Source organism: Gorilla gorilla, chromosome 9 (genome assembly GCF_029281585.2).
Source record: "Gorilla gorilla gorilla isolate KB3781 chromosome 9, NHGRI_mGorGor1-v2.1_pri, whole genome shotgun sequence".
Lineage (NCBI taxonomy): Eukaryota > Metazoa > Chordata > Mammalia > Primates > Hominidae > Gorilla > Gorilla gorilla.
The window spans coordinates 74,412,165-74,430,991 of NC_073233.2; the positions used below are offsets into that span (position 1 = coordinate 74,412,165).

Consider the following 18,827-nt stretch of genomic DNA (forward strand, 5'->3'; position numbering starts at 1 on the left):
AGGGATGACCCAGGCCCAGGAAGAAGGGGCAGGCAGCCCAGGGGCCTGAGGGAGAGACGGGTTTGTGCAGCTGCATCTTTCCTGTCCAGGTCCTGACCCAGTAGGGCCCAGGCCTGGGTCACTGCTATCCCCATCTTCCAGCCCAGGGTGACTGCATACAGTAGGCATTCAGTACATGTGTGATGGCTGGAGTAGGGTGAAGTGGGAGCCCTCCTGGAACCCTGCCAAGCCACAACCCCCTCCCTCCCCTGCAGGTTTCGTAGCTGTGGTGAACAAGGCCATGAGTGCCAAGTTTGAGCGGCTGGTGGCGAGCGCAGAGCAGCTGCTGAAGGAGCTGCCCTGGCCCCCAACCTTTGAGAAGGACAAGTTCCTCACCCCTGACTTTACCTCCCTGGATGTTCTCACCTTCGCTGGCTCCGGTATCCCTGCCGGCATCAACATCCCCAACTGTGAGTGTCTCAGGCCCAGCCCCCGAGCCCCAGAAACCTCCTTTTAGAGTCGCCCCTCCCTGTCCACACACATACCCTCCACAAACTGCCCCGTGCCTCTTGTCTGTTACCTTTGACCCTCACCTCTTCTTTGTGGTCCTTCTCCACCTTCTCCAGACGATGACCTGAGGCAGACGGAAGGCTTTAAGAACGTGTCTCTGGGGAATGTGCTGGCTGTGGCCTATGCCACACAGCGGGAGAAGCTCACCTTTCTGGAGGAGGATGACAAGGTAGGCGCCAGCAGTCGGAGGGTTGGGGCTGGGCCTCACCTTCCTCAGCAGACTCAGGAAGAGAGACAGCCCAGAGCAGTAGAGAGGAAAGCACACAGCTTCAGTCCTGGCTCTGCCACTTCCCAACCATGTGACCGTGTGGACTTTGGAGCCTCAGTTTCCTCTTGGGTCACACTAGGGAGGCATCCCTCCCTTCCTCCTGGGTTGTTGCAAGGATGAAATGGGCTGTGGGGTGGAGCACAGTTGGCCTTTACCAAGCACATGCACTGAGATGGGTCCATGGCCCAGGGGAGGGGAGGCTGACAGGCTGTATAGCCAGGGCCGGCCAGTGGACAGCACGGGTCTCTGCTTGTCTTGGCAGGACCTGTACATCCTCTGGAAGGGGCCCTCCTTCGATGTGCAGGTGGGCCTGCACGAGCTGCTGGGCCATGGCAGTGGCAAGCTCTTCGTACAGGTGAGAAGGCAGCGGCCAGCCCTGGCACCCCAGCCTACAGCTCCACTCCCCACAACCTGCCCTACCCAGCGGTGAAGCTGCTCCAGCCTCTGCCCTCAGGAGCTATGGGTTGAGTGGGGAAAATGGCCCCTTAGGCAGAGAAGACCCTGTCTTGCCCTCCCTCAAGATGTCCCAGGAGCTCAGATGCCTGGATGTAGAGCCTGGGTGTACATCTGGGGCTCAGGGATGAGCCTGGTATAGAGCCTGGATGTAGAGGGCCCTTCGGGACAGTTCAGCTGCTGTTCCCCGCACCAGGAGGAATTGTTTGGCTCAGGCTAAGGAAGCACACCCTAAGGGCGTGGCTCCAGCAGCCCCAGGACAGACACTTGGGGCAGGGGGCATCTCTGGGTGCTCCCATCTGAGGCAGCAGTGCTGTCTTTGTTTGCGCTGCTGTTCCTTGGAGCCTGGGCTTTTCCGGGTATCGTAGGGAGCCACTTCTCCCCAGAGCAGCCCCTTCTTGCCAGCCGGCCAGAGTGGCTGGAGCCCCCTCCATACCTACCCAGGGAATATGGAAACACAGACAATCATTTATGGGGGGCTGAAAAGCTGATGTGGACCCCCAGCATGAAGATGACCAGAAATGGGGTGAGGTGTGGCCCCTCCCCTCCGAGGGTGGGGTTCTAGGTGGGTCCTGCTTCTCGGGGTGTGGGGCTGCTTCCCTGGATCAGGAAGGGCTGGAACTGGGCCCTGGGGTCAGGAGGATTCGCAGAACAGCTGCTGGGTCAGCAGTCTGGCGAAACGTCTTGTCCAGACTTTATCCAGGCTGTGTGTGGCCTTGGATAAGTCAGCACCTTCACCGAGCCTCAGTTGGCCCATCTGTAAAATGAGATTCCTGACCCCTGCTGTGTGGGCTGTTGTGAGGACTAAAGGTGAAGACAGTAAGCCCTGACACACAGTAAGCCCTGACAGCAAACAGGTGTTAGTGTTGAGAGACAGTGTCCACGGAGGTTGTGTGCTCTGACTCCAGTGTGGGGCTCTTAGGCTGTGAGCCTCAGTTTCCTCATCTGTGAAGTGGGGTGATAGTAGCACTGTCCTCGGAAGATGGTTGTGAGGATTCAAAGGATGCTGCATGAAAGACGCATGGCATGCAGTGGGAGGGTGAGAATGACGCCGTGACCTCCTCTGGCAGTGCCAGGAGCCGGGCCAGAAGCCCGTGGTGGGCACAGCTGGGCTGTCTGGCCTACCCATTGGGGCATCTCCCACTGGGGTCTGGAGACACCAGATCTGGGTCCTCACAGGACTTGGGGCAAGTCCCTCGACTGTCTGGTCCTCAGTTTTCCTCTCTGTGTGGTGGGGTAGGCAGCTCAGGTTCTCACGCTCCTGATGGCTCTGAGGAGGCAGCCAGAGTCACAGGGCTCAGGGCTGTGCAGGCGTCAGTGTGTGGACAGACCTGCTGCTCCCGCCGCCCGCTCCTGCGCTCCCGCTTGCCTTCCTGAGCCACTTTCTGGCCCGTGGATTCTGGGGCTGGAGGCCTGGATCCAGTTGGGGGCGCCTTTCCCTCACCCACCATGTGTTCTGCAGGACGAAAAAGGAGCATTCAACTTTGACCAGGAAACAGTGATCAACCCAGAGACGGGCGAGCAGGTGAGGGAGGCCTCAGCAGAGCCCCAGGGTACTGGGAGGGTGGGCACAGGTGGGGCAGTGGCCACCCTAAGCCCGACAGTGGAGCTCCTTTTCCAGATTCAGAGCTGGTATCGGAGCGGGGAGACCTGGGATAGCAAGTTCAGCACCATCGCCTCCAGCTACGAAGAGTGCCGGGCTGAGAGCGTGGGTCTCTACCTCTGTCTCCACCCGCAAGTGCTGGAGTAAGAGCAGCAGGGCCGAGGGGCGGGCTGTCCCGGTGCAGTGGCCAGCCCTGGGGGCGTGGAGGGTGGGTGGTAGTGGCCAGTGGGATGGGGACAGGGCAGCCTCTGACCATCCTGCCACCTGCCTGCCCCTCTCACAGGATCTTTGGCTTTGAGGGGGCTGATGCGGAGGACGTGATCTACGTGAACTGGCTCAACATGGTTCGGGCCGGGCTGCTCGCTCTGGAGTTCTACACACCTGAGGCCTTCAACTGGCGACAGGTAGGGCCTGGGTGGAGCCCCCTGGAGGCGGAAGGGAGCCTGCAGTGGGTGCCAAGATCAGGGTGCAAGGATGGGACCACTGTACCTTTAAGGCAGATGAACTGGGTTTAATGCCAGACTCCACTGTTTGGGGGGCAAGTCACATCACTCTTGTGAGCCCCAGAGTTCCTCTCTGTGAAATGGGAGTAGGACTCTCCCCGGCCACCATTTCACGGTGAATCAGATGAGGTGACTTTATTAGGACTCCTCACAGTTGACGTACTCTCTGCCACACACAATTCTAAGCGCCCTCCATGAATTAACTACCCCAGGAGGTAGGTGCTATTGTTACCCTCATTTTAGAGATGAGGAAGTTGAGGCACAAGGAGATGAAGCAACTTGCCACTAAGTGGCAGAGCCAGGATTCGCATCCATACAGTGCCTCCAGGGCCATTCGGTGCCACGGCTCAGTTATGTGTCCTTTGGATATGGGGTAAGCAATAGAAACCTTTTTGTTTGTTTGTTTTTGTTTTTTTGAGACAAAGTCTCACTCTATCACCAGGCTGGAGTGCAGTGGCGTGATCTCGGCTCACTGCAACCTCCGCCTCCCGGGTTCAAGCAATTCTGCCTCAGCCTCGCGAGTAGCTGGGACTATAGGCACACCACCACACCCGGCTAATTTTTTGTATTTTTTTTTTTTTTTTGAGACGGAGTCTCACTCTGTCACCCAGGCTGGAGTGCAGTGGCACCATCTCGGCTCACTGCAAGCTCCATCTCCCGGGTTCACGCCATTCTCTCGCCTCAGCCTCCCGAGTAGCTAGGATTACAGGCATGCGCCACCACGCCCAGCTAATTTTTTGTATTTTTAGTAGAGATGGGGTTTCACCGTGTTAGCCAGGATGATCTCGATCTCCTGACCTCGTGATCCGCCCGCCTCGGCCTCCCAAAGTGCTGGGATTACAGGCGTGAGCCAGCGCATCCCACCAGCAATAGAAACTTTTTGACAAAATCAAATAGGTGTGGTTTGAGGAGGCGATGTGACGTCATTTAGGGTCCAGAAATGTGGGTCTGAGTCCTGCCTCTTCCATTATTAGCTGTGTGCCCCTAAGGAAGTCCCTCTACCTCTCTGGGCCTCTGTTTTATCATCTGTAAACTGGGGATAATGATGCCTACTTGGTTCCCCTTTTGAGCACAAACAAGGTTGTGGAGGAGAAAGTGTTTGGGGACCCTGGAGGGGGTAGCTGCTGTCCTCAGCAGGGGATCTGGAGCAGCAGGGATCACAGTGGGTGACATGGGGAGCATGGGCACCAGGTCTCGCCTGGAAATGGCCTCCCTGTCTCCTAGGGCAGCCTGCCCTCTCTGTGAGAAGAGGAAGGAGGAAGCATTTGAGGGGAGGAGAATAAGCAGAAAAGGACCCGCAGGGTGGGGGAGAATGACAATAACAGTTGCCAGTTAATGGGCAACTGGGACCAAGGACCAAGCCTAGGACCAAGCACTCGATACGGGCTACAAATGCTGTCTTTCCCCTGCTCCGGCAGGCCCATATGCAGGCCCGGTTTGTGATCCTGAGAGTCTTGCTGGAGGCTGGCGAGGGACTTGTTACCATCACTCCTACCACAGGCTCCGATGGGCGCCCAGATGCCCGGGTCCGCCTCGACCGCAGCAAGATCCGGTCTGTGGGCAAGCCTGCTCTAGAGCGCTTCCTGCGGAGACTTCAGGTAAGCAAAGGCCTCTCGTCTGGGTGGGCCCCCACCAACCTCTCCAGGGGCACTGAGTGTTACCAGGCACGGAGAATAAGCTGTGAGCAGTTTCTTATGCTGCAGTGAGGAAAGGTAGCCAGTAAACATGTAAGCGCACCGGGTGCCTCACGCCTGTAATCCCAGCACTGTGGGAGGCCAAGGAGGGCAGATCACTTGAGCTCAGGAGTTTGAGACTAGCCTGGGCAACATGGCAAAACCTCGTCTCTACAAAAAATACAAAAATTAGCCAGGTATGGTAGTGCGCACCTGTAGTTCCAGCTACTCTGGAGGCGGAAGTGGGAGGATCACTTTGAGCCTGAGGGGTGGAGGCTGCAGTAAGCCATGATTGCACCGCTACACTCCAGCCTGGGTGACAGAGTGAGAACCTATCTCTAAAAGAAAAAAAAGAGTAAGGACATCTTTTATTTATTTATTTGTTTGTTTATTTATTTATTAGACAGAGTTTTGCTCTTGTTGCCCAGGCTGGAGTGCAATGGCGTGATCTCGGCTCACTGTAACCTCCTTCTCCTGGGTTCAAGCAATTCTCCTGCCTCAACCTCCCGAGTAGCTGGGATTACAGGCTTCCGCCACCACGCCCGGCTAATTTTTTTTTTTTTTTTTTTTTTTTGAGACGGGGTCTCGCTCTGTTGCCCAGGCTGGAGTGCAGTGGCGTGATCTGTGCTCACTGCAAGCTCCGCCTCCTGGGTTCATGCTATTCTCCTGCCTCTGCCTCCCGAGTAGCAGGGACTACAGGTGCCAGCCACCACGCCCGGCTAATTTTTTGTATTTTTAGTGGAGACAGGGTTTCACCGTGTTAGCCAGGATGGTCTCGATTTCCTGACCTCGTGATCTGCCCACCTCGGCCTCCCAAAGTGCTGGGATTACAGGCGTGAGCCACCGGGCCCGGCCTCATTTTTGTATTTTTAGTAGAGACGGGGTTTCACCATGTTGGCCAGGCTTGTCTCGAACTCCTGACCTCAGGTGATCCACCCACCTTGACCTCCCAAAGTGCTGGGATTACAGGTGTGAGGCACCGTGCCCAGCCAGGACATCTTTTAAGAATGAAGGACATTTTTGGACAAACAAAAACAGCTTACCATTAATAAACCCTCAGTAACAACACTTCTACAGGATATAATTTAGGAAAAAGAAACAGCCCCAGAGAGAAGGTTTGATAAGCCATAAGATATATGGCTGAGTGATGCTGAGAGTAAATATACAATATGAACTTTGTACACCAATAAAACTGCTCAATTTGCCTGGCGTGATGGCTCATGCCTGTAATCCCAGAACTTTGGGAGGCTAGATTCCTTGACTCTAGGAGTTCAAGACCAGCCTGGGCAACATAGCGAGACCTCATCTCTACAAAAAATTTTAAAAATAGCCAAGTGTGGTGATGCACGCCTGTGGTCGCAGCCACACAGGAGGCTGAGATGGGAGGATCACTTGAGCATGGGAGGTAGAGGCTGCAGTGAGCCGTGATCGCCACTGCACTCTAGCCTGGGTGACAGAGCTAGATTCTGTCTCTAAAAGAAAAAGAAAAGATAACATATTAATCAAAAGTTACCATAAAGAAGGTGTCAAGTCTTACACTAGGTGCCGGGCGCAGTGGCTCACGCCTGTAATCCCAGCACTTTGGGAGGCCGAGGCGGGTGGATCACGAGGTCAGCAGTTCGAGACCAGCCTGACCAACATGGTGAAACCCCATCTCTACTAAAAATACAAAAAAATTAGCTGGGCGTGGTGGCTGGCACCTGTAATCCCAGCTACTTGGGAGGCTGAAGCAGGAGAATCTCTTTAAACCTGAAGGCGGAGGTTGCAGTGAGCCGAGATTGCGCCACTGCACTCTAGCCTCTGCAACGAAAGCAAAACTCCACCTCAAAAAAAAAAAGGTCTTACACCAGGATAGGATATTTATAACACATATGATTAGGCCCCGCTTATCCACAGTTTTGCTTTATGCGGCTACAGTTAGCCACAGTAAAATACAACAAGATATTTTTAGGTTGGGTGTGGTGGTTCACGCCTGTAATCCCAGCACTTTGGGAGGCCCAGACGGGCTGATCACCTGAGGTCAGGAGTTCAAGACCAGCCTGGCCAACATGGCGAAGCCCTATCTCTACTAAAAATACAAAAATTAGCTGGGCATGGTGGCAGGTGCCTGTAATTCCAGCCACTCAGGAGGCTGAGGCATGAGAATCGCTTGAATCTGGGAGTTGGAGGTTGCAGTGAGCCAAGATTGTGCCACTGCCCTCCTGCTTGGGTGACACAGCGAAACACTGCCTCAAAAAGAAAAAAAAAAAAAGATATTTTGAGAGAGAGGCTATATTCACCTTTTATTGCGTTGTTACAGGTGTTCTATTTTATTAATAGTTATTGTTAATCTCTTCCTGTGCCTAATTTATAAATTAAACTTTCTCATAGGTGTGTATGTATGGTGAAAAAAAACAGTGTATATATAGGGCCCTGTACTGTCCATGGCTTCAGGCATCCACTACATGGTCTTGGAACATATACTCCATGGATATGTGGGGACTACTGTACTAACAAAGGGTTCATATTTAAAATAAATAAAGAACTTTTCAGCCGAGCACAGTCGCTCTCACCTGTAATCCCAGCACTTTGGGAGGCCAAGGCAGACAGATCACTTGAGGTAAGGAGTTCGAGACCAGCCTGGCCAACATGGTGAAACCTGTCTCTACCAAAAACATAAAAAATTAGCCGGGCGTATTGGCAGGTGCCTGTAATCCCAGCTACTCAGGAGGCTAAGGCAGGAGAATTGCTCAAACCCGGAAGGTGGAGGTTGCAGTGAGCCAAGATCATGCCACTGCACTCCATTGCGGGCAATACAGCAAGACTCCATTTCAAAAAATAAAGAAAGAAGAAACTTTTTTTAAAAAGTGAAGGAGAAAAGATAACCCAACAGAAAATAAGCAAAAATGAACAAAAGAGGAAAATGAATAGCCCTTGATCAACTAAGGGAAGATGCTCAACCTTGTTAGTAATTAGGCAACCTCAACCTAAGCTGCATAAGTTACAATTGATACCCACCAGCATGGCAGAAATTAACAACTGCCAGCATCCACTTAGTAGACTGAGCAATGAGGACTGCCATCCACTGCTTTTGGAAGGCTGAATTACATACGAATTTTAAGAAACAGCAGCGTCATCTCTTAAAGTTGAGCACTCCTGTCACCGACACAGAATCAGTTCTGGAAAAACTTGCATCTGTTCATCAGGAGACATACAGGGATGTTCACAGCAGCATTATTAGCAAAAAGCACCGGCCGGGTGCAGTGGCTCACGCCTGTAATCCCAGCACTATGGGAGGCCATGGCGGGCAGATCACCTGACGTCAGGAGTTTCAGACCAGCCTGGTTAACATGGTGAAACCCCATCTCTACTAAAAGTACAAAAAGGCTGGGCATGGTGGCTCACACCTGTAATCCCAGCACTTTGGGAGGCCGAGGCAGGCAGATCACCTGAGGTTAGGAGTTCAAGACCAGCCTGGCCAACATGGTGAAACCCCTTTTCTACTAAAAATAAAAAATTAGCCGGGTATGGTGGCATTTGCCTCTAGTCCCAGCTACTCGGGAGGCTGAGGCAGGAGAATCGCTTGAACCAGGAGGTGGAGGTTGCAGTGAGCCGAGATCGTGCCACTGAACTCCAGCCCAAGCGACAGAGTGAGACTCTGTCTCAAAAAAAAAAAAAAGTGCAAAAAAGTTAGCCAGGCATAGTGGCGCATCCTGTACTCCAAGCTACTCGGGAAGCTGAGACAAGAGAATACTTGAACCCAGGAGGTGGGGATTGCAGTGAGCCATGATCGTGCTGCTGCACTCCAGCCTGGGCAACAAGAGTGAAAATTACGTCTCAAAAAAAAAAAAAAAAGCACCAAATTACACATGAACAGTAGAGGAGATGAAGTTGTGTGTTTATAAGTAAAAGACTACATACACAGCAGTGAGAAGGGGAACTATAGCTGAATGTTTTGGCACAAATGAATCTCAAACATAATCCTAGCAGAAAAAGAAAATCACAATATATACAGTTCAAAAACCGGCCGGGCACAGTGGCTCACCGCTGTAATCCCAGCACTTTGGGAGGCTGAGGCGGGAGGATCACCTGAGGTCAGGAGTTCGAGACCAGCCTGTCCAACATGGTGAAACCCCACATCTACTAAAAATACAAAAATTAGGTGGGCATGGTGGCAGGTGCCTGTAGTCCCAGCTACAGAGGAGGCTGAGGCAGGAGGATCACTTGAACCTGGGAGGTGGAGGTTGCAGTAAGCTGATAATCTGCCACTGCACTCCAGCCTGGGTAATAGACCGAGACTTTGTCTACAAAAAAAAAAAAAAAAAAAAAAGCAGGCAAGAACTTAATATATGATTGAGAGTAAAACTCAGGGAAAGCAAGAGAATTTTTTAAAAACTACAATATCGGCTGGGCACGGTGGCTCACGCCTGTAATCCCAGCACTTTGGGAGGCCAAGATGGGCAGATCATGAGGTCAAACGATCGAGACCATCCTGGCCAACATGGCGGCCCGTCTCTACTAAAAATACAAAAATTAGCTGGGCGTGGTGGTGCACACCTGTAGTCCCAGCTGCTCGGGAGGCTGAGGCAGAAGAATTGCTTGAACCTGGGAGGTGGAGGTTGCAGTGAGCCGAGATCACGCCACTGCACTCCAGCCTGGCAACAGCGAGACTCCATCTCAAAAAAAAGAAAGTACAGTATCAAGGATAGTGGTTTCCTTAGATGGGGACAGCCACAGAGTGCAGTCAAGCAGAAGCAGCTGAACTAACTCTGAGGTGAGGTGGGGGTTGTATGAGTGTCTGTCTTTTTTTTTTTTTTCTGATGGGAGTCTCGCTCTGTCCCCCAGGCTGGAAAGCAGTGGCAAGTTCTTGGCTTATTGCAGCCTCTGCCTCCCGAGTTCAAGAGATTCTCCTGCCTCAGCCTCCCGAGTAGCTGGGATTATAGGCGTGTGCCACCATGCCCAGCTAATTTTTTTTTTTTTTTTAAACCGAGTCTCACTCTGTCGCCCCAGGCTGGAGTGCAGTGGCGTGATCTCAGCTCACTGCAAGCTCCGCCTCCCAGGTTCATGCCATTCTCGTGCCTCAGCCTCCCGAGTAGCTGGGACTACAGGCACCCGCCCGGCTAATTTTTTGTATTTTTTAGTAGAGATGGGGTTTCACCCCATGTTAGCCAGGATGTTCTCGATCTCCTGACCTCATGATCCACCCGCCTCGGCCTCCCAAAGTGCTGGGATTACAGGCGTGAGACACCACACCCAACCAAATTTTTTGTATTTTTAGTAGAAACGGGGTTTCACAGTGCTAGCCAGGATGGTCTTGATCTACTGACCTCATGATCCGCCCACCTCGTCCTCCCAAAGTGCTGGGATTACAGGCATGAGCCACCACGCCCGGCCCGAGTGTTTGTTTTAATATTCTTTACAGTATACATACTGTATCTTGTATGTGTAAGAAATGTTTTATTTTATTTTTATTTTATTTATTTATTTTTTTTGAGATGGAGTCTTACTTTGTCACCCACGCTGGAGTGCAATGGTGCAATCTTGGCTCACTGCATCCATCACCTCCTGGGTTCAAGCGATTCTCCCACCTCAGCTTCCTGAATAGCTGAGACTACAGGCACCAACATCAAACCTGGCTAGTTTTTATATTTTTGTAGAGACAGGGTTTCACCATGTTGGCCAAGCTGGTCTTGAACTCCTGACCTCAGGTGATCCGCCTGCCTCGGCCTCCCAAAGTGCTGGGATTACAGGTATGAGCCACCGTGCCCAGCCAGAAATGTTTTATTTTATAAAGGGTAATGGTCATACCTGCCTTGTCTACATGTCAAATGAGATAATCAAACGAGAAACATTAGCTTTAATTTTGTGGGCATTTACTCTATGCTAATCACTGATCTGTGTTTCTCACTCATTCAGCACAGTAACACTATGAGAGAGCAGAACTATTCCTGTTTAGAGATAACAGATCAGAGTGGTTTAGTAACTTGTCCAAGGTTACACTGCCTGTAAGTGACAGGGCCCAGCATTTTGCAGAGTGTCTTAGTCTGTCTTGTGCTGTTGTAACACACCAAAAATACCAGAGGCTGGGTGATTTATAAAGAACAGAAATTGGCCAGGCATGGTGGCTCACGCCTGTAATCCCAGCACTTTGGGAGGCCAGGGCGGGGCGGATCTCGAGGTCAGGAGATGGAGACCATCCTGGCTAACATGGTGAAATCCCATCTCTACTAAAAATACAAAAATTTAGCCGGGCGTGGTGGCACGCACCTGTAGTCCCAGCTACTCGGGAGGCTGAGGTAGGAGAATCGCTTGAACCCGAGAGGCAGAGGTTGCAGTGAGCCAAGATTGCGCCATTGCACTCCAGGCTGGGTGACAGAGCAAGACTCTGTCTCAAAAAAAAAAAGATCACAAATTTATTTCTGGCAGTTCTGGAGGTGGGGGAGTCCAAGATCAAGGTACCAGCTGGTTCGTTTTCTGGTGAAGGCTGCTCTCCTCTTCCATCCAAGATGATACCTTGTTGAAGATACCTTATTTGTAGGAGAGGAATGGGAGGAATGCTGTGGCCTCACATGGTGGAAAGCAAAATGGCAACAGGGCCAAATAGGCATGAAGACTGTTTTCCTTTTTCTTTCTTTCTTTTTCTTTTTTTTAGAGATGAGACGGGGTCTCACTATGTTAACCAGGCTGGTCTCAAACTCCTGAGCTCAAGCAATCCTCTCACCTTGGCCTCCCCAAGTGCCCAGGATTGCATGCATGAGCCACCATGGCTGGCCTTTTTTTTTTCCATAGAGATATGGTCTTGCCATATTGTCCAGGCTGGTCTCAAACTCCTGGGCTCAAGTGATCCCCTGCCTCCTCCTCCCAAGGTACTAAGATTACAGGTGTGAGCCACCACACCCAGCCTGAAGCCTCTTTTATAAGGGCCTTAATCCCATTCACGAGGAAGGAGCCTTAATGGTTAAGTTGAAACTTAACCATAAGTTTCAACACCAGAATTTTGGAGGGGACACATTCAAACCATAGCACAGACTGTCCAGGGCTGACCACAATCAGCTGTGGCCTGTGGCAGAGCCCTGTGGACACCGGCTAACTGCCCATCCTAGACATTTACTCCATCCTTCTCACAGGTGCTGAAGTCCACAGGGGATGTGGCCGGAGGGCGGACCCTGTACAAGGGGTATGCGGCGGTCACTGATGCGCCCCCCGAGTGCTTCCTCACCCTCAGGGACACGGTGCTGCTGCGTAAGGAATCTCGGAAGCTCATTGTTCAGCCCAACACTCGCCTTGAAGGTAATGAGGTAATGAGGGAGCTCTTGAGCTCCCTTGATGAGCACCACACAGGGCCCTCTGGGAAGCAATAAGAACCCATCCCAGGGCTCAATAAGAACCCAACCCAGCCTGGGATGGCCCTTCCCTTTCTGCCAAGGTCCTTCCCATGCCAAACCTCAGGCCCTTATCTTGGTATCTGTCACCACCCACCACCCCCCCCGACACACACACAGTCATGCAAGTTGTAAGACAGTGACAGAAGATTTGAAGAAGACCACCAGAGCAGGGGATAGCAGAACATGCAGACTTAGGGGGAAGCCAGGCATTCATACCAAATTAGACCTGTTGGGTACCCAGGCTGGGGGTCAGGTGAGGAGGGAGCTGGGATCCAGCAAGCCTAGTGAAACCCAGGGGACAGTGTGACTTGGTCGCATCCGGGATGGTGATCAACAGCTGCATCATCCCGCTTCCTTCTCAAGCGACAATTCCAGAGCCTTGGCCACACGGTGCTTGTATCTTTCGTATTCAGACCCCCTGGGGTTCCAGCCCTTTACTGCCTTCACTTTCCTCTCACCCCTTGACTCATCTTTCCTGCTACTTGTCACTTGAGATGCCTAAGATGATGTGTGTTATGGAGAGGTTAGAGCACCAGCTTCAGAACCACCCTGTGACTTTGGCCTAGTCACCTGACATTTCTAGACTTTGGTGTCTTCATTCATAAAGGCAGTGTGGACTGCTTGCTGATATTATAGTGAACCTGAATTCCTTCTTAGAGTTTCTAAGTGCTTTCTGGGGATTAACCTTTTAAATCCTTGCAGTAGCCCAATAAGGTAGGTATTGTTGTTATCCCCATTTTACAGGTAAGGAAACTGAGGCACAGAGAGTAATTTGCACAAGGCTTATGGCTTTTTAGTGGAGGAGCCAAGAGTCAAATTAAGAGTGGTTGAGTCAGGCATGGTGGCCCCTGCCTATAGTCCCAGCTACTTGAAAGAGTGAGGTAGGAGGATCGCTTGAGCCCAGGAGTTCAAGGCTACAGAGCAAGACCTCAACTCTTTAAAAAAAAAAAAAAAAAAAAGCATTGTCCTGGGCAGTTGTGAGGGTTACATAGTATAATATTTGCAAAAAGTCATTACCTATTATTGGTGAGGAAAAAGCATTTATTTATTTGGTTTTTGGGTTGGTTTTTTTTTTGTTTTTGTTTTTGTTTTTTTGAGACGGAGTCTCACTCTGTCGCCCAGGCTGGAGTGTAGTGACACAATCTCGGCTCACTGCAACCTCCACCTCTGGGTTCAAGCGATTCTCCTGCCCCAGCCTCCCGAGTACCTGGTATAACAGGCGCCCGCCACCATACCCAGCGAATTTTTGTATTTTTTTTAGTAGAGACGGGGTTTTACTATGTTGGCTAGGCTGGTCTCGAACTCCTGACCTCAAGTGATCCACCCACCTCAGCCTCACAAAGTGCTGGGATTACAGGCGTGAACCACCGCACCCAGCCTTATTTGTTTATTTTTATTTTTTTTAATTTTTTATATTTTTTGAGACAGGGTCTCACTCTGTCACCCAGGCTGGAGTACAGTGGCGCGACCTTGGCTCACTGCAACCTCTGCTTCCCCGGCTCGAGTAATTCCGCAGCCTCAGCCTCCCGAGTAGCTGGGACTACACACCTGGCTAAGTTTTGTATTTTTTGTAGAGACAGGGTTTCTCCATGTTGGCCTGGCTGGTCTCAAACTCCTGAATTCAAAGTGATCCACCCTCCTCGGCCTCCCAAAGTGCTGGGATTACAAGCGTGAGCCACCATGCCTGGTGGAAAAAAGCATTTATTTTATTTTATTTATTTATTATTAATTAATTTATTTATTTATTTTTGAGACGGAGTCTCGCTCTGTCGCCCAGGCTGGAGTGCAGTGGCACGATCTCAGCTCACTGCAAGCTCCACCTCCTGGGTTCACGCCTTTGTCCTGCCTCAGCCTCCCGAGTAGCTGGGACTACAGGCACCCGCCACCACGCCTGGCTAATTTTTTGTATTTTTAGTAGAGACGGGGTTTCACCATGTTAGCCAGGATGGTCTCGATCTCCTGACCTCGTGATCCACCCACCTTGGCCTCCCAAAGTGCTGGGATTACAGGCGTGAGCCACCACGCCCGGCTATTTTATTTTATTTTATTTTATTTATTTCTGAGACGGAGTTTCCCTCTTGTTGCCCAGGCTGGAGTGCAATGGCGTGATCTTGGCCCACTGCAATCTCTGCCTCCTGGGTTCAAGCGATTCTCCTCCCTCAGCTTCCTGAGTAGCTGGGATTACAGGTGCGTGCCACCATGCCCGGCTAATTTTTGTATTTTTAGTAGAGACAGGGTTTTGCCATGTTGGCCAGGCTGGTCTCGAACTCCTGACCTCAGGTGATCCACCCTCCTCGGCCTCCCAAAGTGCTGGGATTACAGGCGTGAGCCACCGTGCCCGGCCGGAAAAAGCATTTATTAAGACGCTCATTCTAGATGCTTTTCCATGCCCTTCAGAGGCTTCCTGGGATTTGGCCCCAACCCTTGCCAGCCTCACCACCTCTTCTCTGGCTCACTGTACTCCAGGCTCCCGACCTTTCTGTTTCTTCTACCCACTGAGCTCGGTCCACTCCTACAGCCTTTGAATAAGCTGTTCTTGCTGCTTGGCATGATCTTCCTCCAGATCTTTGCCTGTCTGGTTCTTTTTGTCCTTCCACTCCTTTTAAAACGGCACCCTGTGAGAGAGGTTGTCTCTGACCCCTCCACCTAAAGTAACTGCTTCGGTCCCTCTCTGTTCTGCCACCCAGTTTAATTTTCTTCTAGCGCCCATCACGCTTGCCCATTTTCTTGGTGGTCACTTCTCATGATGGGAGGAGCAGCATACCCCAGTGCCTCATGCACAGCCTGGCACACTGGAGTTGCTCAGTGACTGTCAAATGAGTGCATTAATAAATCATGCCAGCCACATGGACAGTACTATCAATTGCTTTGATATGTCCAGCCCTGTGCGAGCCATGGGGGAGCCACTAGGGATCCGGAGGTGATAGCAGCTCACTGGGGATGATAAGATATGGAGATAAATAATCATACAAGGGGGCCGGGCGCGGTGGCTCACACCTGTAATCCCAGCACTTTGGGAGGCCGAGGCAGGTGGATCACGAGGTCAGGAGATCGAGACCATCCTGGCTAACATGGTGAAACCCCATCTCTACTAAAAATGCAAAAAATTAGCCGGGCATGGTTGCAGGCGCCTGTAGTTCCAGCTACTCAGGAGACTGAGGCAGGAGAATGGCCTGAACCCAGGAGGCAGAGCTTGCAGTGAGCCAAGATTGCGTCACTGCACTCCAGCCTGGGTGACAGAGTGAGACTCCATCTCAAAAAAATAATAATAATAATAATAATCATCATCATCATCATACAAGGGAAGTGTTAACGAGTGGCCAAAACATATAAACAGAACTCTGAACACTTAGAGGAGGTAAGATCGCATCCATCTTCAAGAGTATCCGAGAACGTTCTGGGGAGGAAGGGGTGGTTCCCACTAGATCTGAAGAACAGGTTGGATTTTCAAAGGCTGTGATGGTAGTGCACTGTAAAAAGTTTTTTTTTTTTTTTTTGAGGTGGAGTCTCACTCTGTCCTGCAGGCAGTGGTGAGATCTCGGCTCACTGCAACCTCCACCTCCCGAGTCAAATGATTCTCCGGCCTCAGCCTCCCGAAAAGCTGGGATTACAGGCACCCACCACCATGCCCAGCTAATTTTGTATTTTTAGTAGAGATGGGGTTTCACCATGTTGGCCAGGCTAATCTCGAACTCCTGACCTCAAGTGATCCACCCGCCTCAGCCTCCCAAAGTGCTGGCATTACAGGTGTGAGCCACCACACCCAGCCAGGTCACTGTAAAAGCTTTCTATGGCTTAACTCCTAACAACCCAGAGAGAAATGGCTATTATCCTCATTTTTCATCTGGAAAATGAGGCACAGAGGGGCTGTGTATTTGCCTGCGGTCACACAGCTGTTGGGTGGCAGAGCCAGAACTTGAACTCCAGAGCTTGTGCTCTTTGCTGCTGTACAGCTTGTGATGTCATGGAACACGACAAGGTGCAGAGAGAGGGTAGAGCAGTTGAAGTGTGTTTGAGGGCAGTGCTTCCCGGAAGTATTCAGGGGACCCTCAGAACAGCCCATTTAATAAATCAGTAAACAGGTTCGGAGATAATGACGCCATGGTGGCTAGCATTTGTTGAGCCACCCCCTCGATGTGTGACTATGTCATCACTGCAGCTCCTTTACAGATGAGGAGACTGAAGCTTGGGAGGTTGCAACACTTGCCCCAGGTCCCACAGTAGACAGATGAAGTCGTTGCTGAACTGTGAGCTTCAGGACACCAAGGACTGTATCTGTTTCACCTAGTGTGGCACCTGGTGTCTTTTATTATTTATTTATTTATTTATTTATTTATTTATTTATTTATTTATTTATTTATTTTGAGGTGGAATCTCACTGTCACCCAGGCTGGAGTGCAGTGGCACGATCTCTGCTCACCACAACCTCTGCCATCCAGGTTCAAGCAATTCTCCAGCCTCAGCCTCCCGAGTAGTTGGGACTACAGGCTCATGCCACCACGCCCAGCTAATTTTTTTGTATGTTTAGTATAGACAGTGTTTCATCATGTTGGCCAAGCTGGTCTCAAACTCCTGACCTCAGGTGATCCTCCCACCTCAGCCTACCAAGGTGCTAGGATTACAGGCATGAGCCACCATTTCCAGCCTAAATCTTTATTTATTTGATTGACTGAATGAACGAAAGCAGCAATGCATTTAATACTCCCCCTGTAGTATTTCCTTCCTCACAGGGTTACTGTAAAGAGTAAATTAAGTAATTAACCTAAAACGTAGAGCACAGGTTTTTTTTGGCAGAGCTCAGTAAGAAACAGCTGCTGCTGTAATTGTGATTATTAAGATTTTTATGATGATTCAGTTTCCCTATTCAGACCTTTCCCTGCTGTTTTCTCTCCATCTTCTCCCCAGGCTCAGACGTGCAGCTTCTGGAATACGAGGCCTCAGCTGCTGGCCTCATCCGATCCTTCTCTGAGCGTTTCCCAGAGGATGGACCCGAGCTGGAGGAGATCCTCACACAGCTGGCCACAGCCGATGCCCGATTCTGGAAGGGCCCCAGTGAGGCCCCATCTGGCCAAGCTTGAGGAAGATGTGTGGCCTTGCCCCCAACTCCATCAAACCAAGGCTGCAAGTGGCCCTCCATTCGTGTGTGTATTTAGGGGCTGGGGAGGGGGAGGGGCAGGAGCTTGGACCTTGGTACTACCTCAGCTGAGGGTGGTGACACAACCCCTTCCATTTGTCAGCACTTTCCAGCCTGCCAATTGCTTCCCCTCTGTGATCTCATTTCATCTGCACTGCCATATGTGGAGTGAGCAAGACAGGGCTTACCATCCTGTCTACCAGATGAGGAAATGGCAGTTCTGAGAAGTCACTGGTCTAGATCCCGCAGGTGGCACGTGACAGCTAGGGTTCAAAACGTTCTCACCAAATCCAATGCTCCTCACATATTAATTTTATAACCAGACAAATAAATATTAAAGACAACCACCATCTTTGCGGCGTGTGTGGCTCCTCCTTGCCTTTGCCTGTCTTCTCATTTACTCCCAGCAGAGTGATGGGCTCAAGGCCTGGGGAGGGGGCAAGGAGGGCCATTTTTAGCCTCCCTTCCACAACAGGATGTTGACATTATCTCTAGATGAGGATACACAGTCACAGAGCTGAACATAGCACAATTTTTGCAGCTCTCCCTTGTGGCATTCCTTGCATTTTTAAGTGTTCTGGGGCCGGGCGCGGTGGCTCATGCCTGTAATCCCAGCACTTTGGGAGGCCGAGGCGAGGGGATCACGAGGTCAGGAGTTCGAGACCAGCTTGGCCAATATGGTGAAACCTCTACTAAAACATAAAAAAATTAGCTGGGCATGGTGGCACGCGCCTGTAATCCCAGCTACTCAGGAGGCTGAGGCAGGAGAATCCCTGGAACCCGGGAGGCGGAGGTTGCGGTGAGCCGAAATCGCGCTGCTGCACTCCAGCCCAGGCGACAGAGCGAGACTACGTCTCAAAAAAAAAAAAAAAAAAAAAGTTCTGGGAACCTACAAACTCAACTTCAGTCAGAATCCTCTGCATTTGTCCCATAACCCTCGTGTTTTGTTTCTCTGGGCCTGGACCTCTACAGTAACGCAGCAAGGCAGGACATGGTCCTTTTCAACTGGGTAACCATGAAGATGGAGACAGGAGGAGTTCTTTTTGCTGCTCATAAATGCTAGAAGGGGCTTCTTTCCAACCCTGGAAGCCAGAGGGCTCTGTGGCTGACCCAGAGATTGTAGGACCCAGACGCCTGGAAAGGTGGCTCTGACTGGGAAGGAGCAAAGATAAATAAGCTGAGACAGATTCCTCAACCCAGGAAGGTGGCCAGCGCGTCCTCCTGAGCCTGGGTGGGAAAGCTTGGCGCCCGGAACCTTTGTACTCGCGCTTCCCTGTGCT

General features: G+C 51.2%; 1 protein-coding gene across 4 annotated transcripts in view; it reads left to right on the top strand.

Annotated features, from left to right (window-relative positions):
* Window positions 1-17,897, top strand: part of DPP3 (dipeptidyl peptidase 3) — a 30,112-nt gene extending 12,215 nt beyond the window's left edge. For 2 of the 4 annotated variants that reach the window (XM_019036535.3, XM_031016071.3), the window contains exons 10-18: window positions 255-449; window positions 606-718; window positions 1,080-1,172; window positions 2,733-2,795; window positions 2,892-3,016; window positions 3,157-3,277; window positions 4,795-4,974; window positions 12,156-12,326; window positions 17,319-17,897. In XM_019036535.3, the coding sequence (XP_018892080.1) occupies window positions 255-449; window positions 606-718; window positions 1,080-1,172; window positions 2,733-2,795; window positions 2,892-3,016; window positions 3,157-3,277; window positions 4,795-4,974; window positions 12,156-12,326; window positions 17,319-17,771 (1,514 nt within the window). In that variant the 3' untranslated portion in view covers window positions 17,772-17,897. The remainder of the gene's footprint in view (window positions 1-254; window positions 450-605; window positions 719-1,079; window positions 1,173-2,732; window positions 2,796-2,891; window positions 3,017-3,156; window positions 3,278-4,794; window positions 4,975-12,155; window positions 12,327-17,318) is intronic. The other 2 variants (XM_019036537.4, XM_019036538.4) reach the window with 1 other exon arrangement.
* The last annotated feature ends 930 nt before the right edge of the window (window positions 17,898-18,827 follow it).